Consider the following 25,915-nt stretch of genomic DNA (forward strand, 5'->3'; position numbering starts at 1 on the left):
GAGAGAGGCGGCTACAGCCTACCGCATGGCGGTGCTGATTTCTTCTTTTTTACCTGTGCCTGGTCCACGTGTACCACTCTTCACGCGGTTCAACAGGTCAGACAGCTAGTCTCTTCTGCAGTTTATGGCACAGGACCATCCGTTGGCCTTGCATTGTGTTCAGTAATGGAAGCCTCCAGTTTCTAAGAATGGAGCGCTTTTCGTTGTAAATCGTGTGAATCGTGCTGTGGATATTACGGATCCAACGGAAGAAAAATCAACACATCAGAAAACAAAAATGAAAAAAATGGAGGGACAAAAAAAATAACACTAACTATATTATTTGACCACGTTCTTTTCGAGCGAAAAATGATGAATTATATATTAAACAAAATGCGAAAAATTTCGAACGAAATCATTACCTAAAGAAAGGGAAACGGGTAGAATAATCATGTTTGTTGAATTTCTTGGAAGGTCATTGTTTAGTGGAGCGTATTGTTGTCTTTTTCTTTTTTTGAAAATTTGGTTGGGACTAACGAGTGGATTGACCGAGATTTTTATTAATACCATTTAAAAAAAAAATCTCTGAAATTGAAGAATTTTTAGAAAAAAATACCAGGGCTTCCAATTCAAGATGCGACTCTATTCTTGGAGAGCCGTAGATTGAACTAGAGCCTCCAAAAATATAAATATCAGTATATTATTTTACTAAAAAAAATATCAGTATATTATAGTGTATTTTTGAATTTTGGGGAGCTCCAATTCAATCCGCAGCCCCTAAAAAATAGAGTCACAGATTGAATTGATGGTCCTGGTATTTTTATTTTTTATTTCAATATGGTATAAATAAAAATTTCGGACATATTGATATGTCACTGATGTAATTCTAATTTTTATTTATGTATTTATTTGAAGATGAAGTCGGGTTATTTAACTTTAAATATTCTAATAGGTATTTTTTCGAGATTTTGAACTCATAACCTACTACATGTAAATTCAAAGTTAGATTATTATTTTTGACAAATAATAATAGGATAGGTGTTATAAATTAATTATAGAAAAAAATAAACAAAATAGAAATAATGTATACAAAATGACTAATATTAATTTATATATTTGTATATTCGATACAAGCTTACAAAGTCACTATCAATTATAAATGGAAAACTTTTTTAATTAATTCTATCTATAAATGAGGCCATGTTTTAAGAAGAAGTTTGAAAGTAATTAATGATCTTCAAAATTACGAAATTAACATCCACAACTTATTTATTCATAACAATCACCGAAAATTTTATTTATACCATAATAAAAAAATACTCTGATTTTGGAAAAATTCCACATCTACTCGGGGCCGCATATTGACTTGACGGCCCTCAAAAAGCCTAAAAATACATTGTATATTAAATATATTTAGATTTTGAGAGACCTTCAAACCAATCTGCGGCTCTCAAAGAATGGAACCATAGATTGGTTTGGAGGCCCTAATAGACGTGGAATTCTCCATAATTTTGGGGTTGTTTTTTTTGAAATGGTATAAATAAAATTTTTGGTAACAATCAATAATCCATATTTCGCTGAATTTTCTATCTTCCTTTGAATTTAATCAGCGTTTAACACTAACCAATATTGACAGATTTATCTTCTGTTTGCAATCTATTTGTAAATTTTAGAGTTCAACAGTAAAAAAAAAAGAAACCAAAAGGTAAAAAATATTAGAAAACGAACGCTCTGAATAAAATTTCTGAAAATACTCAAAATATTACCAGCACGAAATCAGACTATTAAAAGACAAATTTTCAAAACGAGAATCTCAACTGTCCCCATTACATAGAATTTCTTATGGACTACGGAGGGAGGATTAGGATGAATATTTTAGCATAGCATTTTTTGCTTCGTGCAGCGCATGTACTAAGAGCATCTACATCCCTAAAATTCAAAAGGATTTCTAAATAACTGTTAACTATTTTTTAGAAATTATGGTCTTTAAAGTTTCTAACTCTCACATCCCTAAAACTCATTTTAGAGTTTCTATTAAGCCACGTCAGCAACAAATTAAAATAGGAGAAACAATTTGAGCCAATCATTTGGCCAACATAGAGTTTATAAACAGTTTCTTAATAAGAAACTTTCATGCATAGTTTCTAAATAAGAAACTCTCCCACATCCCTGAAACTGGATTAGAAACTGCCACGTCAGATTAGAAACTCTAATAGTTTCAGGGATGCAGATGCTCTAAGAATTGAAAAGAACGTTGCAGCTTGCAAATGATTAGTACGCTGCATGAAGCTAAAACGGCTCTGTTATAATCCTTACCAGAGGATTTCAATTTGATCTTTGTTTCCCTTTTTTAAATTGATCGTAAAGAGTCATGAAGTCGTTAATGAAAGTAATTGGCAATGCATGTGTATTTCATGTGAAAGAAGATGCCACGTTTCTTTCTTCCTTTTTTTATAGTTTTCTCATTTCGCGTGCTTATTGAAACCTCTTTCTTTTTTCTTTTTTTAAAATAATTGGTAGAAGCTACCAATGTTTATTGAAACCTCTTGAAACCTCTTTCAATGGCTGAAAAGCTTCCCTGGAAAATGCGCAACTGATGCTAACAGATATACGACGTTCATTAATTCAATACGTGAGGCTAAGCGGTAGGGGTGCAAACGGATCGGATAATATATGATTGTATTCAGATCCGAAAATTAGATACGGATATTCGATATCTGAATATCTATACGAATACATATATGTATATGATTTTAAATTTTAATTATTTGTTTCTGAATAGTAGATATATACCGTTTAATTTAATATATATTATGAAAATATTTATGTATATATTCGATTTATATCTATACATATCCGTCTAATATTCAATCTGTATTTGTATCTGGAAATTAAATACAGATACAGATATGATTTTATCACTATCCGATCCATATTCGATCAGATTCGTTTGCACCCCCTACTAAGGTTGTGCTCCAGAAGTGAGGGGAAAAACCCTCATTAAAGAGAAGGGGACAGATCGGAGTTGAGACCACCTCCAAACAGTGTTTTTACACTCTGATTCGAAGGTGACAAAAATTCTCAAAAATCAATATTTGTGACCTTCATCTTTTCCCCCAAACAGTAAGCTTTCACCTCTGCTCTCTCTTCTGTTCACCTCTTCTGGAACATAAAAAATTATCGGGCACACCGTACTCTCTTCCACGCACAATATTTTTTCCTTCATCTCCCTCCGCGTCCCTCCGCGTACCTCTAATTGGATCACGGTCTAAGCGGGGACAAAACTGTGTATTTTATCTGGATTTCACATTGTAATGGATCGGATCCGATTGGATTTATATGAAGTCCGCTTTTAATTTACTATTTTAAAATTTCAGTTTTTGATGTTTAGGTAAACTTGTGTGTAAAATTTCATGTGACTCGGCTATTTCGGCTCCGACATTTTTATCAGGCAAAGGCTTCTATGGATATAAGGACCTATTTGTAAAATGAACATATTTTTGTTTTCAAAGTTCAAACAGTCGATCCGAACCGTTCATCTTGTTCTCCATATTAATATGTGCTTCGAGACCAAATTTTACATTTTTCTGAATTTTTTTACTATTTATTAAGATGGGTACAAAAAATATCAAATTCAGACCATTAAATTTTGTACCCATCTTAATAAATAGTAAAACAATTTAGAAAAATGTAAAATTTGGTCTCCAAGTACATATTAATATGGAGAACAAGATGAACGGTTCGGATCGACTGTTTGAATTTTGAAAATAAAAATATGTTCATTTTACAAATAGGTCCTTATGTCCATAGAAGCATCGCTCATTTTATCATATATAATTATATAATTTAAAATCCAAATGATATCCAACTACTAGTACTACTAAAATATATACAGATACATTACAACATCAAAATAATATAAATATCAACTACTTAAAGTAATGTAATACGCAATGAGCCATTTAATAATAATAATAATAATAATAATAATCGAGAGAAAATATAGAAGTTTGATTGAAAAATGCAACCATTGCGGGATCCTACACACGAATTAAAAACAACTGTAAAATAATATTTAAAAATTAAGTTAATTTTAATTTCTAAACTCTTACATTCATGAAATTAAATTTTAATTTATTTTTTATGCCACATTAGCAACTTCTTTTTTTATTTTAGAGCGAATAGAAATGATTTTTTTTCGCTGGCATGTTAATTAGAAAATATTTGTTTTAAAGAAAAAAAATAATCTGCCACGTTGAATTAGAAATTGGAAAGGAAATACCGTTGTGGATGCGATAACTGAGCAACCTGTAGTATAGGTCGATAGATTTCTCTCGTCATTTTAGTCATGTGCAAATCAAACATAGTAATAACACATTTTTTAGAATTATAATCCTTGGTTGTACATTTTTTAGAATCCTTATATTTCCTGAAATGATTTATAACGCGAACCAAATGCCTCCTAAAAGTTAACAATCATAATTGAATCAGCAATCGTTAAGTATTCGTATTATTGTTCTCGAAAGTTTTGAAAACGATAGCCTTTTATGTTTCTAGCCTCCATTCGTTTGTTACTAAAAAGACTTGAGTTAACGTTGTCTTGGACTTTTGACAATTCTACACGGTTTTACTGGAGTGGCATGCGGCATGGCACATCAAAGTTAAAAAATAATATATATTTCAATGAGTATTTATTGATAACCAATTAAAACAATAATTTAAGTTGTAAAAATAATTTATATTTGTAAAAATCATCAAGTATAATGTATATTAATAAAAAAATGAATGGAAATTTATGCAAGTTTTAATGTTCATCCAATAACAACATAACATAGAATTAAAACAAACATAGATTTAACATGGGGGACGTGTTTAAAATATATATACACACACACAACTTATAAGGAAAATGACATGTCTATATATATATATATATATATTTTTTTTTTTTGGGTTCTTATATGTCTATATATCAAATGTTATTTAAATGGATAAATTTCGCTGGAGATCACTAAACTTTGTCCTTTGTCGCAAAGTGGTTATTCAAGTTTGATTCGTTTCTTTATAGTTTCTGAACTTTTCATTTGTCATAGTTAAGTTTGACTTTTTCATCCAAAAATTAACGGAATATTCATTCCTTGTTAGTATTTTTGACGGAATGAGCATATTGCGTTAGTTTTTTTTTGACAGAATGAACATATTTTGTTAATATTTTTGTGTTAATATTTTAGAACGAATGAGCATATTCCGTTTATTTTTTGAATGGAAAAGATACAAAATAATTTGTTTGGAACAAATGAAAAGTTCAGTGGCTATAAATGGACAAATCAAACCTGGGTGACGAATTTGTGACAGAGTTACAGAATAATTTGTTTGGAATAAATGAAAAGCTCAGTAGCTATAAAGGGACAAATTAAACTTGAGTGACCAATTTGTGACGAAGTACAAAGTTTGGTGATCTCTAGCGAAATTTACCCTATTTAAATTATAAAACTTAAAAAGGAAAATAATGCATTTAATATTATGAAGATCACCACATTTTGAATTTAAAATAAAAAAAACAGAAATAAAAAATGTGAAACAGATGAGGTATAAATTAGAAATTTCAATTCTCTATTTAAATATAAAGGTTGAATATGACCTATGAAATTTAAAATTCCAGATTAAATTATACTTATCAATTCGAACGTCCTAATTGAAACATAGAGTGCCGATTTTTTTATTTATATCCAAAATAAAATATAAATTTAAAAAACTGAAAACTACCCAAACCGGTTAACCATTAACCGGACTCAAATCAAATTTCCGGTTATTGGTTTCCCGGACCCATTGAAATAGTCCGGTTAACCATTAACCGGAAATTTGATTTGAGTCCGGTTAATGGTTAACCGAATTTGTGCATTTTCCTTTTTTTTTTTTTTTGAAAACATAAATTTTTTATTTTTTGTATTAAAATATTAGAAATGTTGAATATATTTCTTTGAAAATAGATGGAATACAATATAATTTGTTTTATTAGAAAGACTGCAACAAATAACCCGGATCAATATTTTTCAGATCGGATTTTTCGCGGCTGTAAGAAAAATTAATATATTTCTTTATGTGTTATTGGAAAAAAATAAAAATGCTTAGATTCCGAGTTATTGATCCCGGTTCAAAAGTCACTTCTAGGTAATCTAGAAAATATTATGATATTTCTAGTACATTTAATTTATTAAAAGTTGTATCTATTTTGAGAATTATTTTTGAATAACAATCATTAAATAAATTAAAGTTTTTATTTTTTTTCAAAATAGATACAACTTTTAATAAATTAAATCTATTAGAAAGATCATAATATTTTATAGATTACTTAGAAGTGACTTTTGAACCGGGATCAATAACTCGAAATCTAAGCATTTTTATTTTTTTTCCAATAACACATAAAGAAATATATTAATTTTTCTTACAGCCGCGAAAAATCCGATCTGAAAAATATTGATCTGGGTTATTTTGTTGCAGTCTTTCTAATAAAACAAATTATATTGTATTCCATCTATTTTCAAATAAATATATTCAACATTTCTAATATTTTAATACAAAAAAAAAAAAAAAATTCTGTTTAAAAAAAAAAAAAAAAAACCGGTGCACCATTAACCGAACATATACATATAAAATATTTTTGCTTTGAGCCAAATTGAGAACTCGGCACAACACTTTCTTTTCCTTTTCCTTTTTTTTTTTTTGAAAACAGAAATTTTTTATTTTTTTTATTTTTTGTATTAAAATATTAGAAATGTTGAATATATTTCTTTGAAAATAGATGGAATACAATATAATTTGTTTTATTAGAAAGACTGCAACAAATACCCGGATCAATATTTTTCAGATCGGATTTTTCGTGGCTGTAAGAAAAATTAATATATTTCTTTATGTGTTATTGGAAAAAAATAAAAATGCTTAGATTCCGAGTTATTGATCCCGGTTCAAAAGTCACTTCTAAGTAATCTATAAAATATTATGATCTTTCTAATAGATTTAATTTATTAAAAGTTGTATCTATTTTGAAAAAAAAATAAAAACTTTAATTTATTTAATGATTGTTATTCAAAAATAATTCTCAAAATAGATACAACTTTTAATAAATTAAATGTACTAGAAATATCATAATATTTTCTAGATTACCTAGAAGTGACTTTTGAACCGGGATCAATAACTCGGAATCTAAGCATTTTTATTTTTTTCCAATAACACATAAAGAAATATATTAATTTTTCTTACAGCCGCGAAAAATCCGATCTGAAAAATATTGATCTGGGTTATTTGTTGCAGTCTTTCTAATAAAACAAATTATATTGTATTCCATCTATTTTCAAAGAAATATATTCAACATTTCTAATATTTTAATACAAAAAAATAAAAAAATAAATTTTTTTTGTTTTCTAAAAAAAAAAAAAAAAAAAAAGAAAAAAAAAGAAAAGAAAAAGGAAAATGCACAAATCCGGTTAACCATTAACCGGACTCAAATCAAATTTCCGGTTAATGGTTAACCGGACTATTTCAATGGGTCCGGAAAACCAATAATCGGAAATTTGATTTGAGTCCGGTTAATGGTTAACCGGTTTGGATAGTTTTGCAATTTCATTAGCTAGTTGGTTAGTTTTTTAAATTTATATTTTATTTTGGATATAAATAAAAAAATCGGGAGTAGAGGTGTCAATGGCAATCTTTTATACGTTTATCTGATCCGTATCATATTCGAAAACACAGATAAGGGTAATATTTTATTTTGCGTTAGTTGATCAGTTAGGGTAAGGATTACAATTTTTTTCTGTCATCTTATCTGTGTATTCGTATAAGATAATTTTTTAAAATAAAATTATATATATAGATATATATATGTACGAAGATGATACATAATACAATAAAAATTTGTATTTTATTAAATTTTCATAATACAAATTAGTTGTATTTATTATTATTTTTTGTTTTGAAAAATATTTTATCAAAAATATAAATTGAAATATCAATGATGTTTATATCTCATTCGAAAAAACAAATAAGAGTATTTTTTTTTTTATCACGACGAATGCTTATTTAAGTATATCTCCATCCCCAACTCATATCGTAGCCGTTGACACTTCTAAGTTCTAACATAGAGGCAGTGGCTAGAACGGTTAAAAGTTCCGAATTATGTGACAAACAGAGAGACAGTGGCACAAACCAAGCTCATAGCCCCATAGTCCATAGACCAGACCAGCCGAGGAACCCCTCTGAAGTCTGAACTAACCCATGCCCTTTCGCCACCTCCGCCACCTCACCGCCACCTCCTCTAAACCACCAACTCTCACAGTCTACTTCTCTCGCGCTCGCCTCATTGATTCTCTCAGACTCCATCTCTTCACCTCTCCTTCACTTCCCCTCCCCTCCCTTCCCTCTCCCCTCGAACCCTTCACCGCTTCCCACCTCATTCGCTGTGCTCCCACCCCCGATTCCGCGCTCTCTCTCTTTACTTCCCTTACCCTCCAATCCCCACCCCCTCTTCCCCTCCTCCATTCCCTTGCCTCTCGCCTCGCTGTTTCTGGTCGCCTCTCTGCTCTCCATTCCCTCCTCCCTTCCTTCCCTGTGCCCCCCTCGCATCTCGATCGCCTCCGATGGTTCTCACTTGCTGGAGATCTCCAGTCGGCTCTCTCTGCCTGGGAATATCTGCGTGCCACCTCACCACGGGGGCATCCCTGCACTGAGTCATACAACCTAATAATCCAGCTCTATGCATCTAATCAAAAGCATTCGTTGGCTGTGTTGACATTTCATCGAATGGTTAGAGAAGGTGCAAACCCTAACTCAAGGACATACACTGTGTTAATTGAGCATTTGGTCAAGTCAGGTTTTGTAGAATCTGCATTGGAGATTTTCAGGCTATTGCTTTGTATGAGAATTCATAGAACTTCCAGGCAATACAATGTACTCAGTAAAGCTTTGGTTTTGAACAATCGGTTTGATGATTTGAGAGTTTTGATTGGTGAAATGGGTCATGACGGAATTCTGCCCGGGAGGCAAATGCGAGTTGCAATTTTGAAAATGCGCGAAGCTGGTTTTGTTAAGGAAACTGATGATTATGTCACGGAATTATTTCCTAATACCCAAATTGGTTATATTGTTAGCTTAGACGGTGATGAAGAAGAAGATGGTGAATCTAGTGATGAAGAAGAAGTAAAAAACAAAAAGCAAGATAAATTAAAGGGTGTAAAAGTAAAGCTGAAGCCGTGGTTGGATCCGATTGCTATAGCACGGGCTTTGGAGGGGTGGGATCCAAGAGAGGTCGCAGAGTTGGAGAAAGCAAAAATTGTATGGTCTCCACGACTTGTGTGCAAACTATTGCGGGCTTTTAGAAAGCCTGAATCAGCATGGAGTTTCTTTTGTTGGGTTGCTTATCAGCCTGGCGGCTTCTTCCATGACCGTCACACAGTTGCTCGGATGATAACAATTCTTGCACGTCATGGGAAATCTGACCTAGTTGACCAGCTCCTTAACAAAGTAAGAGATGAAGGGATTACTCTCCCTTTTTCCACTGTCCGGTTAATTATAGACTTTTATGGGTTGTCCAAGCAAGCTGACGCAGCTATTAGAGTATTTCATGAGACCGAGGTAATATGTGGGCCTATGCCAAAGTCATACCAGTTATTGCTTTATTCATCGTTACTCCGTACCATGGTGAAATGTAGGAGGGGGCATGAAGCTATGCTTCTGTTAGAAGAGATGATGCATAGGGACATTCTGCCCGATATACAAACTTTTGCGGGTTTGATCGAATATTTTGCTCGAAATGGAGATTTGAAGAGTGTGCACAAGTTGTTTGGTTTAATGAGGCAATGTGGGCTGAAACCAGATGCGTATACATATGGCATTCTTATTTGTGCTTATTGTAAAAATAACATAGCGATGCTTGCAGTACGAGTGTTCGATGAAATGTTGGATGCTGGTTTGATGCCTGATAAGGCCACAAAAGGGTTGTTGGTCAAGAGCTTGTGGAAGGAAGGGAAGTTACGCGAAGCTGCTGAGGTTGAAGAAAGGTGTGATGATGTGGCTGCAGATGATTGGCCCGAGTCCTTGCCAGGTCATGCATGGACTGTGTCTGTCTCTGATCTGAAGCATGTGCATCAAATTTATTCAGGTTGTTTTCAAAAAGCCTGACCAGTAATGGATATCACTGAACACATTTAATTTTAGAGAAAAAAAATTACAGTTTTATGTGTTGCGCTGTGGGGAACTGGTAGTTGAGTTCAATTTTCTTCCAGGAACATAGAAACAAGTTGTCTGGATCAGTATTGGGAGTTCTAAACCTGAGTCATTTGTGTTTGCATGGTTTTTATAGTACATGTTTTAATGCCACCAAATTTCATATTTCTATTTAAAAACTCTGTAATTTAAACTGTTGATCAGTTGATGTCTTATTTTTAACAAGAAATGTGTCAACTTGATTTTTTTTTTTGTAATTTACGAAGTTGAATTTTAAAATATATCAAGAGATAAAAATTAGCATACTCAAATTTATCTGTCTTATTAATTAGATTGTTTATTTTTAAGGACTCGTAATCTTGTTTAAAATGAATTGAAATAATTATAAAATTTTATGAAAAAGAGTTGAAATTGATGTCGTGTCATGACTTCTAAATTTTGAAATATGAAAAAGAGATGATATTACCCCTGACAGCTGAGAGCTGACAGACTGTCAGGTTTTCAAAAAGAAAAAGTAAAAGTAAAAGATACGATATTTGGCGACGCCAGAGTATTTTATGTGCTTGTAAGAGCAAAAGCTTTCTAGTACGATTCTTTGTACATTTAGAAACTAAAACTAAAAAATGACAGATGTGTTTTTTTTGTAAGTTGTTGGTGTATTGAGCAAAATTAAGTAATAGAGCTGAATCAAGATTGGGGATTTTAAGTTCACAATGAAACCACCTCTGAAATTAGAGTAACTAATTGCCACATAATTCGATCTCCTACCTAACTAAATGTACAAAATTAAAACAAGACAAAACGAACAACCATCAAATCCAGTCCTAGCTAAAAGGAGAATATTCAAAAATCCTGTTTTCCACTACGAAAAAGAGTAACATGCATATGATATCACAGTTTCAGTAAAAGCACGAGAGAGAAGCATAGAATGGCTATGGTTTTATGCACCAGTACCAGTCTGAAACTGGCGTCGCTACTGTCAGTAGACATGGAGTTTCCCGATGGACCGAGTCCACCCATAATGGTGCCTGGAGGGCTGTTGTATGTGCCTGTGGTTGTACCAGTACCAGGGGTGGTGGTGGTTGTGGATGTAGTACTGGTACCAGCAGCACTGGAGAAATAAAATGCATAAATGAGGTGAGCATAACATAACTCAGGAATAATAAACTAGTTCATCACCATAAATGGGGAATGAGAAACAGAAAAAGTTATAATAAACATACATTTAGTATTTTAAATAATAAATTACAAAACAGAAAAAGTGTTTTCTTTCACATAGAAAAGAAGGAGATTTCTAAAGGGAATAGGGGGTAAAGTAAAATTTGCAAGAGAATGAAACCTTTGTGTTGCAGGAAAAGTGCAACCAGTGTAACCTGCAAAATAAAAATGTGCAAGTTAACAATTTAGTCCCTTTTATCTTAGTTACCACTCAATACAGCAAACTTTGAAGGAGATTTTGCATGTTACACCCAACATTTTATCACATTTACAAAAATAAAATCCATTGACATGAACTTTCACAAAATAATACCCAATATTATTCATGTTTTTGAACCAACATTTAGTCCCATTTATCTTAGTTGCCACTGAATACAGTAAACTTTGAAGGAGATTTTGCAAGTTACACCCAACATTTTATCACATTTACAAAAATAAAATCCATTGACATGAACTTTCACAAAATAATACCCAATATTATTCATGTTTTTGAACCAACATTTAGTCCCATTTATCTTAGTTGCCACTGAATACAGCAAACTTTGAAGGAGATTTTGCAAGTTACACCCAACATTTTATCACATTTACAAAAATAAAATCCAATGACATGAACTTTCACAAAATAATACCCAATATTATTCATGTTTTTGAACCAACATTTAGTCCCATTTATCTTAGTTGCCACTGAATACAGCAAACTCTGAAGGAGATTTTGCAAGTTACACCCAATATTTTATCACATTTACAAAAATAAAATCCATTGACATGAACTTTCACAAAATAATACCCAATATTATTCATGTTTTTGAACCAACATCCAACATTTTTGGGATCATTTGCTGATAACACTACCCAATATTAACCAAAAAAAGAAATCCAAGTTGAACTAAAATAACCTCTACACCAAGATAACTTACTTGGGTCAGTGCTGGTCACAAGTGCGCTTCCGGCAAAGTTGCAAGCATCAGAGGTTTGTCCCTTTCTCTGGTAATAGCTATTGACAGCATAGTTGCAGTGTGACTTCACCGTATTAGGGTTGGAACAAGGCCCATTTTGCAAAGTGGGGCTGCAATCTGCTCCGGCCCCGCACGCATAGTCGATAGCCTTTTGTAGCACCGAGTCGCTCACATCAGTTCTGCACACACACCATGCAGCATCTGCTCACAACAGTAGACATCAAACTAATAAGCAAGCAAAGTTTTAGCTCAGAAATTAAGAGAAATTACAGAGGCTAATAACAAATAACAAGAGTTCAATGTATTCATCTTTCACTTTATAGTTTATACCAAAGGAAAATAGGAAACAAAAGACAAAGTAAATTATTTTTTTTAACAGGAAATTAACAAAGGCCAAAAGTAAAGTTGAAGAATATTTTCTTCTACAGGAGTTGTAATATATACTGCCTTTTGCTTAAAGTCAGGACAAAGAAACCATTTAGTGTTAACTGTTAAGCAAACCAAACTTCGCTTTCTTCCTTCAAAATTACATGAAAACAAAAATAGATGAGGAAAAAAAATGATACAGAATGAAAATAAATAAAAGAAGTAGATTACCTGATCTTCCAAAGAGAGACAAGATGAGCACTACATACACTAGAGCCGCCATATCTCTTCACTAGGGAGATCAGGAGGAGAGGAGAGGAGAGGGAGGGAAGGAGAGAGAGAGAGAAAGATGCAAAAAGAAATAAATAAATGAGGGTGGTAAATGTGGCACTGGGATATATAAAGGAGGAAAGAGTTGTTGATGGGTCATGGGGGTGTTCCTACCGGATTCATATTAGGATCTAATGGAGAAAAATGTGTCAAGATTCGTGCAGTTTAAGTCGGAAAATATGATCAAATATTAAGTAGCAAGCATCTATTCGTTCAGATCAAATATAAATCGTTGAGTCTATATGGACGGTTCAGATATAATTGGAACTATTTAATGAAGTCCATATGAAGTACACCTATCTTTTTCTCGCAATATGAAGTACAGCTATCCGTTTGAGGTTCGTGCAAATATATTTAGAACTTAATAAATTTAAACAGTTCTTTAAATCTAAATTGTTCGTGTAAATTTGACCGAACCGAATCTGCTGCAATTCTTCAAGTGTGAATAGTATATTGAAATCACTGTCTTTTCAAATTCAGCTGTTGAATTGTTTGGGACATATACATAGAAAAATCAGTTGTTTCGAGATGCGTGCACAAAAAAAGTTGAATGATTGAATTGAAGAAAAACAGAAATCGTAGGTTACTGTTTTACAACTTCGGATCGCAGCAGATTTATTTCCAAATTTGATGTAGATCGAACGATTTCGGATCGAAAGCCTTTTGGACAAGATTTTGATCCATAATTGAGATGTTAGTGCAATTGTTTCTTAAAAACTTTGCATCTTCTTAATTAGGGATGCAAACATGCAAGAAAGATCATTCTAGTTCCAGTAATCCATGCTATACATAATGTATCAACTTCATATATATACTAATATAGTGTCCGTGCGTTGCAACGGAGACATATTATAAGATTGAATAAAAATTTAAAGATACCTTTTTATTTGACATTCATACAAAATAAAAAAAATAAAAATAAAAGACAAATGAAAAAAAATAAAAATTCAAATAATAAATAACAATAAAAGAAATAACAACACATGAAAAAAAAAGATCAAATATAATATATTTTTTTTAAGTATGATTGCGATTTAATATCTAACTTTTTTCACAAGCAAGAAAAGTCATTAAACGATTTTGAAGAGAAATAATATGTAAAGAAATAAAATTAGAAAATATAATTAAATAATTCAAATAAAATTTTTCTCTACGTATATATTCTTGATGAAAATTATTTTAACAATGGAAATTTCTCTACATGAAAGTTATAGATATTAAATCAGAAAAATATGATTGTTTCCATAAGCACAAGATTTGTTATTTATTTATTCACAAAGATACAATAGCCCTAAACAAAATCTGGAAAGATGTATGATTGTTTCCATTTTCATTGTCAAAACTATAGAGGAAGAGCTTAAATGAAACAGAGAAAATGGAGAAATAAAGAAATAATTTAATTGCAAGAATTGAAGATAAGCTGTAAGGAGAAATAAGGAAACAAATCACTAGAGATTTATTCAATTTTAATGTGATATACCATATAGCAGTTTGTGTGGCGAGTATGTTTTTAACTAAATTTAGATTTCTACACATAAAATATATGTATTTAATCAAAAGAAGACAGATTATGTGATTGAATGGTTAATATTCAATTTAGAAATTTATCTTTCAATCTCAGTCGTTGGCGGATCATAACAACTACGTACATAATATAAGAATAGAGAAATAGAGATGTATATATTTGGCTATTGTATTGCGCTAGCAAATAAAAAGTAGACTTAATGTTTATGTAAAGAAACACTCAAAATGTTTCTCATTGCTTATTTCAGAAATACATTTTGTAGGGAAAGAATTGGTGGCACTTAGAAAAGCTCAGAATAATAAATTTGTGCACCCACCCTCTGTTGGATGCTTGTGATTCTCTAGATGGGTAACAGTAACAGAGGTAAGATGCATGTCTTCACTACACTGTCTTGGTTGGCATAATGGCATGGGAACCCGAGTTGCTGTCCTTTTGGTTCTGTCTTTTTATAAACGGTCCAATTCCTTACACCACATCCACCTCCTCTCTGGTTTACTACTACTGGACATGTCCATTTTAACTTCAAATTTTGAATTTTTTTCAAACAAATGGAGAAAATCTAACCAGTCTGATTAACCCATTCTCGATTTTAAGTTACATGTAACATGTTTATATGCAGTTTGGTCCAACCAAAACTTAAATTTAATGTGAGAGTGCCATTGGCAGAAATGGAAATGTGGGCCCCAAAAGTAGGTTTGCACTGAGCATTTGCCCGTTGGAGGTACTGTCACTGTCGCACGTAGGACTGAGGCTTGACAGAGAAATCATGATATATATATATAATAATAATAATAAATAAAATGCCACTTCATATAACATATATACTTGTGTGACCTCACCTCAGACCTGGTGTTGAAATTAAATAGGGTTTGTTTGCTTTGTTTTCCATGGACATGCCACGGCACTTGTATTATTATTTAGAGTAAAATTAAATTAAGGGGGCATGCTAAAAGCAACTAGCAATCAGAAGCTAGTCAGGATTCACCATGTAATATACTTGCTCAGCTTGTACTTACTAGATTCTCTGTATTAAACAATACCAAGCACATGGTTTCTACTTTCTACCTGAAAGTTAATTATATATTATAATTACTTCTAGTAAAGTACAAAAATATTAATGTTCTTAATGATTTGAAGGGGTGGCAAAAAAGTTGTAGCTCAGCTCGATCGTGACTCTCATCTAACTAGTTTGTTATTAGTTCGGTTCAGAATTAACGAGTTCAAACTGGGGCTTAACTTGCTCGCTAGCTTGGCGAGGTATTAATTTGTGAATTTGTATGAATGTGGATGCATTTTATATTGTTCAGCTTGGTTTAGCTCGGTCCAAAAAGTTTGTATAATTTATTTTCTTCTTAAAACAAGATCTAGTCAGACCCAGCTCGCCAACTCGTCAACTCGCAAGCTAGCTTGGTCCAGCTTATGACGATTTTAAGCTGAGATCTTAGCTCAGATCTCTAAAGTCAGCTCACTAATAATTCGAACAAGTCAGCTCGTAACGAGTTCAAACTAGACCTAACTTGTGACGAGCCAGCTCGTTGCCACTTACCACCCCTTATGAACCTCCAATCCCCTCCTAAAACGTCAACAGTAATTCATTGTTTCGTGTAACTTCGTTGGATACTTGCAAAGTATAGAGAAAAAAAATAATATAATAAATTAATAATAACAGGGTTTGTTGTGGTGCTTCCCAAGTATAGAGAAACGAGGCATACATATATTCTATCATATTACGAGGAGCTCAAGATTTCTTACAAGTTTTTTTATTGTTTTCTTTTTCCTTGGTAGAACAAAAGAAAAGGCAAAATAGCACTTTAATTTTGGGCTCTAGGATTATGGGATTAGTGTTATGAAAATAAAACGGTCAATGACGATTCGAAGTTAATTAGTTGTTTACAATCTTTTTTTGGCTATATATGTTGCTCATTCTTTTTAGAGTGCCACTTTACCAGTTAACCAATGATACTAATTTGTGGCAATCATGTATGATTAATTATTGAGGTTACTTATACTGCAAATATTTTTGTTGGTAATATCAATGTGCTTAGAAATAACACATTTTTGTCGGTATACTTTTGGCAATAGTATTTTATTTTTATTTTTACGGATACCGTTTCATTCTTGTAGTGACGCCGAGGCACACGTATTCCATTCTTGTAATTGATTACTCTAACAACGCTTTTATTTAAATTAATCTGCGGTCATCATTACATGTGTGCGTGACCCCTCATATATTGGAGGGGTGCTGCTGCTCCTGCAGAGCAAATACTTCACATAAATCTAAACCAACTTGTTTTTCTTCAAGTTCCATTTTATTTATATTTATAATTCCATGTAATAGAAATGTACTGGATGCAAATAGTTAACTATCTGGAATTCACATCATTTCCATTACCTTTATCAGAAATCTTTTACAATTAGTAGATCTGGACCGTTCTTTTTAACTTGACACAAATCTTAAAACCATTGGTAGTGTTCGGCAAGTTGGTTTGGCTTAACTTTTAAGCTCCACTAAAGAAGAGGTGTTTGGCAAGATAAATTTAAGAAAGTGAATCTTTAGCTTTCTTAAGGAGGCTTAATGTCTTAAGCCATGTAGAATGGTGGCTTAAAAATTGGGGCAAGCTTAAGAAAGTGGGCAAAAGGAGGCTTAAGAAAGTGGTTTTAAGCTTTGCAAAGGAGCAAGTGTTTGGCAAGTTTAAGACTCCTTAGAGCACTAAGGAGCTCTAAGGAAGCCTAAGCTACATAGCTCTATGATGATTTTTTCTGATAATATCTCCAGTATCTACACCATTTTGAGAACCGGTCCATGTACACTTAATACTGCAAATGTTTATGGGCAGGTCGTTGTGCATGCGCTTAGTGTGGGAAAAATGACCCGGTAGAGCCGGTTCCGTCACAAAACGGCACGTCACGTGTTATTATTTCGTGTCATGACTCACGTGTCGCATGCCGTGACCACCCCTTGACATTTTGGTCACGGCACGCGAAAGATCCGATTACGGCACGGCACGTAATTACGCGAGTCACATGTAATTAAGACCATTAGGTCTTAATCAAATGATGAATTTTGAAGAAACTAACTTAAATTATGAAAAAATAGTTAAACGTAAGAAACGTGATCAGTTACGTTTGGACATGGCACGTGAATAGTCACGACGTGACTCGCATGCCGTGACCACTCATTTACATTTTGGTCATAGTACGGCACGACATGGATCACTATTCACTTAGTCACGGCACAGCACGAAACCAAAGTCATAGTGTGTTAGTCACAACACGGCACGGCACATCACGTTTTTTTCACTCTACATGCGCTCTCTCTGACCGCATAATGGCACTTTTAAATTGTGTGTTCCTTCCATTTCAATCAAAAAAAAAATAATGACACTTTTTATTTATTGTGTGTTCCTTCCATTTAAATTGTGTGTTCCTTCCATTTCAATCAAAAAAAAATAATGACACTTTTTATTTATTTATTGTGTGTTCCTTCCATTTAAATTGTAGCAACCCAAAACTTATATCTAGAAACACATTGCAAGAACTTCAATTTTATATTACAGTGGACTTATATGTTCGAACTATATTGACAGCAACGGATCCGAACTTGCTTTTTTTTTTCTTGAGAAAATGAACGTCCTCCTTTTTTTAAGTACTTATTGTAGTTAAATTAAATCAGGTACTTGTATAGATGAACTAAGTGTTTATATAGAAGACTTAGACGTACTTTTGCTCTTCAATGATTCCAGTAAACATCACTTTTTTAGTACAGTGGACCTCATTCTCAACTGTTTTTGAAGAAAAAAAATAGAAAGTTAAAAAGAAAAGTGGAGTCACTCCTATTCTCAACAATATGAGCCGATTTGAATTCGACAACAACAATATAAAGACAAAACAATCTCATTGACAAAACAAGTAGACATCTACAGCGTGTCAGCTCTTAGCTCTCGCCAAGTATAGACCATACTAGCCTAAGGCACCTAAGGTGTACATCTCTAACCAGTTATCAGTAAAGTAAAATTCGGATTAGTTAAAGTAACCGATATATTTAAACAAATATTTAAAAAACTAAACTTACATTATAACAATTAATTAATTATATTATTGAAAATGTCAAACACACACTTTACAAAAATTAACGAAGAATCTCTTCCCCTTAGCATGAGAAAAGACTAAAGAGTGAAAGATTTGAAAACTATTCTTAATCACTATATATAAAAAAAAAAACTTAAGAAAATGAAAAAGAAAAAAAAAACTAGAAGTATATGCCACTTATTAGGAACGAAAACACAAACAAAAAATCACTGACAATCAAACTGCAGTGAAGCAGGCAGGAGCGAAACTATAAAATTAAGATAAGAATGGCTAGATGAATAAGTGTTATGTAATTTTGTTTTATAAGAGGGACTAATTGTAATAATATTTATAAATATAAAAAAAATGTAAAGAGCAAAAGTAAAAATTTCAATTCATGAGATGGCTTAGCCACCTTTGACTTGGCTTGAGTTCCACCACTGAAAGCTGGGGCACGCGGTGGTCGTATCATCAAATGAAAATATAATATTGTGAGGCACTGCGTGGTTTCTGTCATGTTCATCATTAGTAAGGCTTATTTTTATATCTAAATTCATAGGAAGAGAATAGAATCTAATCAAATGCAACAAATGTTTATGATAAAGAATCAATCTTTGATTAAGTAGTAAAGATCTATGCTCTCTAAAATCTAGATTGAAAAAATAATTTGTTATAATAACATGGGTGGATTTGGAAGACAAAGACTTTGATCTAGGAGAAGAGACATGTTCTCTAAAATATGGATTGGAGAAATAATTTGTTGTAAGAACATGTGAGGATTTGAAAGGCAAAGATCTCCATTTCTGATTAAAACAAAATGTTTAAAGACAATTTTGTACGAAGAATTAGCTCAAACAAATGTGGCGAGATAGAGACAAAATCATAATTTCGAACTAAATATATATAGAGGTAAATCAAATAAAATTTTTGCGCAAAGAATGAGAATTAATTTTATAATTTTTTACTCTAAATTATATAAATATCATACATAAATATAAAAAAAATAGATATCAATTGACCCTTATACTCCCTCTTGAATTCGTATCATCTGCATTAATTCAAAAATGAATCTTTTGAGTTAATACATCTGGATCGTCCGATCAGCATGAAAATTCGTGCAAATTAGATCCGCACTAATATTTAAGATCCCCTATGATTTAAGTAGAAAGTCATATGAATTTCGTTTATATATTTTTTGTTCCGACTACTTTTTCTTTCTTTCGAAAATATGCTGACTACTTTCCCATTTCACAATGTGTTACATTACATATCAAATTATGTAACACCGAAAATTTAATTTTCTGATGGGCCGTTGTTGAACTCTCGCTAATTTTGATCAATGGAGTTTGGTTGAAATTATGAATAAAAAAGATAGAAAAATCGAGAAAAGAAAAATGTTTTAATTCAATTTAACAACTGTTTTTTACGGAATATATTTTCATAAAATGGAATTATTTTACAATTAATTGAAATACAAAATGAATTGCTAAGCATAATTATTTAGTATCATATGGTATCATAATTTAAATTAACAAATTTGTTGTGGGCCATTTTTTGTTGAAATCGACCACGCTAAATAGTTTAGTTGTTACAGCTTTATTTATTTTATTTTATTTTTAAAGTAAGTTGGTAACTGTTATCTTACAATTTCATTCATAAAAAACTTACAATTTTATTTTATTTCTTGGAAACCTATATAATAACAATGGCACACATCGTTAATTAATGTTGTTAAACCTTCTCTTTTCTTAGTATTGTTTAAATTAATCTCGTTATTCAAATTCCGTTTTTCATTCTTTTTTTTCTTGACTTGATCAACGTAGCAAACTTTCTTTTACTCGTTTTCTGGCTAGCAATGTCCCAGTACACAGTTTCTCCTCTTCCTTTGTTGGATTGACAAAGTCAAATCTCACATGAGTATTATTTCCTAAATTCTATTCCTTAATTGCAAAAAATGAGAAATAAAAATGGTCATAATTTTAAATAAGTTGCCTCCAATATCTTAAAATATAATTTTTGAATAAAATATAATCATAATGTTAATTTATTAGTACATTAATAATAGACTAGTGGATAACACTATACTTTATTATTTATATAGAACATGATTTTTAATGTTCACAACTTCAATGATGAGAAATGGAGAAGTCATGTTATATCATTTCAATTTTATGCTACCTACCTTTTTCATTATTAATCTATTTCAAATTAGATGATTTAGTTTATTCACATCTTTTTCATTGCATTTCAGAATAATACAATTTATAATTGATAATATTATGACATTGGAAAGATTGGCGGGATTAATGATATTGTCAAAAGAAATATCCTTATAACATTTTTTTTTTCTAAATAAACAATTTTGAACAAAGTGACAATCTTTCATGTGAAAAAGAAAGAAAAAGAGAGACAATCCTCCTAAAATTTTATTAAAATAAATTCATAATATTTATCATATCTATATTATATATCTAATTTTGAATAAATAGTTCATAACTCGTCTACACTAATATGAATAGTGAGATTGACAAGTGAATTCCACATATTAGCGACACAACTCGTTCCAACTTTTTTTCCACCTTCTCTCTCGAAAGTTCCTCTTTTCTCCTCTCTCCTATCTCCGAATCCTCCTCTTTGAAAAGTGCTCCTTTCCTCTCACCTCCCATTCCCTTCTCTTCCTCTCTCGCCCCTCGCCTTCTCTTTCTTTTCTTTTTTGAAAAACTTGGCAACGGCTGCCAAGATAATTGTGTTGAAAATAAATAGGTAACGTCTTACAACCATACATCATTAATTAGAGAAACATTTCTCCTAACCGGTATACACAGCTATTAGAAAAAATAACGAAAGTAAAAAAACCTGCAACAAAAACAAAAACAAAAACCAAAAGACCAAAAAATGACAACAAAAAATAATACAACATGGCTACACCCATTTCTTCCAAAGCTCTGTGTCTTCCACTATGTGGTTTGCTAGGTCAACTGGTTGCATATGCCTTCCTCCAAACACAATTTTATTCCTCAGCTTCCAGAGATGCCAACATGCACAGCAAGAAGCAGTTGCCCATTCTCTGACAGAAATTTTGCCGGTGTGTTTGACCCTTTCCCTTGAATTCACCCAAATGCCTTTTACAGATGTTAGAGGCGATATCATCTGAAATCTCCATTTAGCCGATAGTAAGTACCAGACCTCAACTGCAAAGGGGCATAGGAAAAGTAGGTGTAAAATCAATTATGCGGGCAGTTTTGGCACATAAGTACATAACACATTCAGGTTCCTCGCAGTGCATGCCTCTATGTCTCATCAAATCATGTGTAAGTATCCTTTCATGCAATACAAGGAAAGAAAATTTTTTGACTGTGGGTGTTTCCTTGCATGACCATATCTCTTGAAAGCCCCAACTGACTCTGCCCTTTGTACAGTGACCTGGCTGAGTAGATGCCAGTCGATCCCTAGCGCCATATTAAGGCATCCGGTTCATTGTCTAGCAACAGTGGTTATTCTGGTGGTGTTTCTGTTGATAGCAGGAAGTTCATGATATGAGTCGCATCTCTTAGTGAAATCAATGATTGGATTGGCCTTTGCTGATCTTCGAGCTGTTGTACCAGTGGCATGCCACACCAAGAGTCATACCAAAAAGAAATTGAGGTACCATCTCCTATTATGTGAGCCGTGGACCAATGAAATAAGTGTTTGATACTAATCAACTGATTCCAAAAGAACGAACCCCGTACTGCCCAGTAATTTGGACCATTGATATATCTACCAATCCATTTCAGAGTGGTGGTAATCACGACCCACAACGTGTCTGGTTCCTCGTACGCCTTCCACCACCATCTCATTAGAAGTGCTATGTTCCTCAATTCTAGATTAGGGATGCCTAAACCTCCGTACTCTTTTGGCAAACATAGTGACTCCCAACACATCAGTGCTATGCCTCTTTGTGTACATTTTTCCCTAGCCCATAAGAAATCTCTTCTGATCTGATCCATCCTCTTAAGGACCCATTTCAGTAGTTTAAAACAAGCCATGAAAAAATCGATATAGAGGACAAAACTGACTGTATGAGTTGCACTCTACCCCCTCAAAATAATTTTCCCTTTCCACCCCTCTAGTCTCTTTTCCATCTTGCTTATCAAATGGCAAAAACATGGCTCTTTTAGGTCTAGAGAACCGTGATCAAAGTAGTGACCCCAAATCCCAACACAATCTTTTAAAAAAAATAAAAAGATCCATCACATTTTGTTACATCAATTTAATCACGGTTTTATTTTGGAATATAAGTACACAAAATATAGTTCTCTTCTACTTACTAAACCATCTTTGTCACATCAATTTAATCATGATTTCATTTTGAAATACAAGTACACAATGCATAGTTCTCCTCTATTTACTAAATCACGGGTGAACCTAAGTGTTGTCCACTTGTCTTAAAAGATAAATATATTAGACAACTATTTTATCAATTTTGTAGATAAGTACTATCTTAATGTGAACATCCACTCTCCCACAGGAGAAGTGGGTTCGATTCTTGTCATAGGCAGAAAAAAAATGTGTGTGTGGAGCCTACGGACTATTCTAAAAAAAAAAAAAAAAAAAAACCATTGCCTACTTGGAATCGCACGTGTACAGCCTTTGCCTCTTTAGTGGCAGACATGTACCCAGCATTATTTTGGTTCTCATTTTTTACTATCAGCTCACAATATTTTGCAGAAGTTTTATTTTGGTTCTCATTTTTTTACCTTTTTCCGTTAGTATTTTGAGAAATAACTTCACTTTAATCGATGATTATTTTAATATCGATTTCTGCTATAAAAATTCTGTATATCCAATACCATATATAGCCAGGGATTCAAAACATCCAAAATTAAAACTATTTTACCCATTACAATTTTATTTTGTTAACATAAAGACCGCATTTTGTAATCAATTGAACCGAAATTTTTATTTATATCATATTTGAAAAAAATTAAACCAAAAAACCACGTTTTATGTGAAATTTCAAAAATAACAGGGCCGTCAATTGAATCTGTGGTCCCATTCTTAGAGTGAGCTTAAATTGAATTGGCGATCCCCCTCCCCCCAAAAACAAAAAATGCACTGTAATATATTGATATTTAGGTTTTATGGGAGGCCTCCAATTCAGTCTGTGGTCTCTCAAGGATGAGACCGCAGATTAAATTGAAGGCTCTGATATTTTTCGAATTCCCAAATTTTGTAATTGTTTTTTTTTTTTTTGAAATGGTATTAATAAATATTTCGGTCAATTGAGAATTTTAAACAGGAAAGATAGGAAACACAATGGTGACTAACAAAACATTTTTTTCAGCATGGCCAAACAAAATATTTGAGACAATACAATAAATTGAACTTTCACGATCAACTGTCACTGGGTGGACCGAAATTATTGAAACGAAATTGGAATTTTTTTATTGTTCGAACAACTTTTCATTGTTTTAAGATATTGTTAATTTCTATTTTTATCGTTGGAGTCATTTTGTATATTGAATTTTCCATGAAAGGTAGTTTCAGATTTAATTTTCTATTAATAATAATTGTGAAGATTTTATGCAGTAATTTGATTTAATATTCTGTCATTTTAGGTGCCTCCGTTCTGGATCCTCCATAATTCTCTAATTTGAGATTTCAATTACAAATTTGAATTAGGGGTGGCAAAAAGCTTGTAGCTCGTAACTTGTGGCTGGATCGTGACTTGTACCTGACTCGCTCTCTAACAACTCATTCGTTATTGGACAAGCTGTGAACGAGCCAGCTTGTCACTAGCTCGATCCAGAAGTTCGAGTTCAAGCTGGAACCTAGCTTACTCGCCAGTTCGGCTAGGCATCAATTTATGAATTTGTGTGCATTTTATCCTGTTCAGCTCGATCCAGCTCAGTTCAACTTGGTCTAAAAAGTTTGTAGAATTTAAACAAGATCCAATCAAACTCAGCGAGCCAGCTCATCAGCTCGCGAGCTAACTCAGTCCAGCTCGTGTCAATATATACTGGTTATAAGCATTTTTTAAAATTTATTGATCCGTGTAGTTGATTTTATTGGTGTGGTACTTTGGTGTGAATCCGGATCACCCTAGGTACCTGAGATGCAAGTGAGAAATCAGAACCGTTCTTTTTAACTTGGCACGAATCTCAAAGCAAACCCCCTACAGTCTCAAATCTCAATAGCACCGGATTGAATTTGATCTGGTTTGAATTAATCTGGACACGGGCTCCTGTGGTGTGAGCATCTTTGATCCGTGTAGTTGTTGTGTGAGGCTTTTCTTCACTATTACACTGCATTAGGAGTCTATTTTTTGAAATTGCATCTTCCCCTTCTCTTTTTAGTAGGAAACATTATTTTTCCTTTTTTCGTAATTGAGTAAAATATCTTAAATCACAGTGACAAGTTTAAAAAATTTGTTCATAAATAAACAATTAAGAATTTCATACTTCGCCTTTTCTGAATAGTTGGATAATCAGAAGGGTAATATAATGCAAAAGATGTATAGATTAAATAATAATCTCATTAAAAATTTCAAATATAGAATTTGTCCAAATATTTGTTTATTAGATTATGACAAAATATAAAATCAGAATAATTTTACATGTGTATTGAACATTCTTTATTTTACCATACTAATAGAAATTAATAAATTTGAGTTGTGTAAAATCAGAATGTGATAGTTTAGAAACCTAAAAAAGCAATAACGTGGCGGAGCCATATTCGTTCCTCTAGTGGTTGATTTAGCTGAGAAATTTTGTTTGAAAAATGCAAAATAGAGTAAATATATTAACATAGCAATTTTGGCTTTGTTCATGTGCTGCATGAAGTCAAAACTACTCTGTTAAAAAATATACACAATAGACGCAACTTAAGAAGGATAGCGAGGCTAGTCGGTAGATTCGGTCGATTGATCAGCCCACTGTTTATTAATTATTTTTCAAAGCTTATCCCGAGAAGTTCGGTAAAATGTAGAAACATAGATTTGAGACCGGGTTCGGATATAAACGGGTTATTGAGAGCAAATTCATGATCCGACTCAGAGTAACGGGTTTGTCAAAATTCAACCCGTACCCGACCCAGTAACATCTCAACCCGGTAAAATACGGATCGGATCGGACGGGTCGGGTGGGTTGACAATATTTTTGTACACCCCTGGCCACCCCTAATTTGAATCATTAAGAAAATATACTCTTTTAGTTGAAAAACTGTTTTAAACCTATCATTAGATATACCTCCAAAGCTAAGTTCTAATTTTAAA

General features: G+C 32.6%; 2 protein-coding genes across 3 annotated transcripts; one reads left to right on the forward strand and one right to left on the reverse strand.

Moving 5' to 3' along the window:
• The first annotated feature begins 8,182 nt into the window (after nt 1-8,182).
• LOC144574347 (Tetratricopeptide repeat (TPR)-like superfamily protein) lies at nt 8,183-10,305 on the forward strand. Of its 2 annotated transcripts, XM_078324293.1 has the most exons (2): nt 8,183-8,788; nt 9,128-10,305. In XM_078324293.1, the coding sequence occupies exons 1-2, from the start codon at nt 8,251-8,253 to the stop codon at nt 10,150-10,152; spliced, it is 1,563 nt and encodes a 520-aa protein (XP_078180419.1). In that variant the 5' UTR covers nt 8,183-8,250; the 3' UTR covers nt 10,153-10,305. The 2 variants fall into 2 exon arrangements, with proteins under 2 accessions (XP_078180419.1, XP_078180418.1); XM_078324292.1 differs by having other exon boundaries at nt 8,183-10,305.
• Nucleotides 10,306-10,987: 682 nt separating this feature from the next.
• On the reverse strand, nt 10,988-13,083 carry LOC144574235 (PLASMODESMATA CALLOSE-BINDING PROTEIN 2-like). Its single transcript, XM_078324141.1, has 4 exons — nt 12,969-13,083; nt 12,333-12,572; nt 11,537-11,570; nt 10,988-11,308 (listed from the first exon to the last, which is right to left on the reverse strand). The coding sequence occupies exons 1-4, from the start codon at nt 13,018-13,020 to the stop codon at nt 11,089-11,091; spliced, it is 546 nt and encodes a 181-aa protein (XP_078180267.1). The 5' UTR covers nt 13,021-13,083; the 3' UTR covers nt 10,988-11,088.
• Between the last annotated feature and the right edge of the window lie 12,832 nt (nt 13,084-25,915).

The sequence above is a fragment of the Carex rostrata genome, chromosome 22 (genome assembly GCF_964058835.1).
Source record: "Carex rostrata chromosome 22, lpCarRost1.2, whole genome shotgun sequence".
Taxonomy (NCBI): Eukaryota; Viridiplantae; Streptophyta; class Magnoliopsida; order Poales; family Cyperaceae; genus Carex; species Carex rostrata.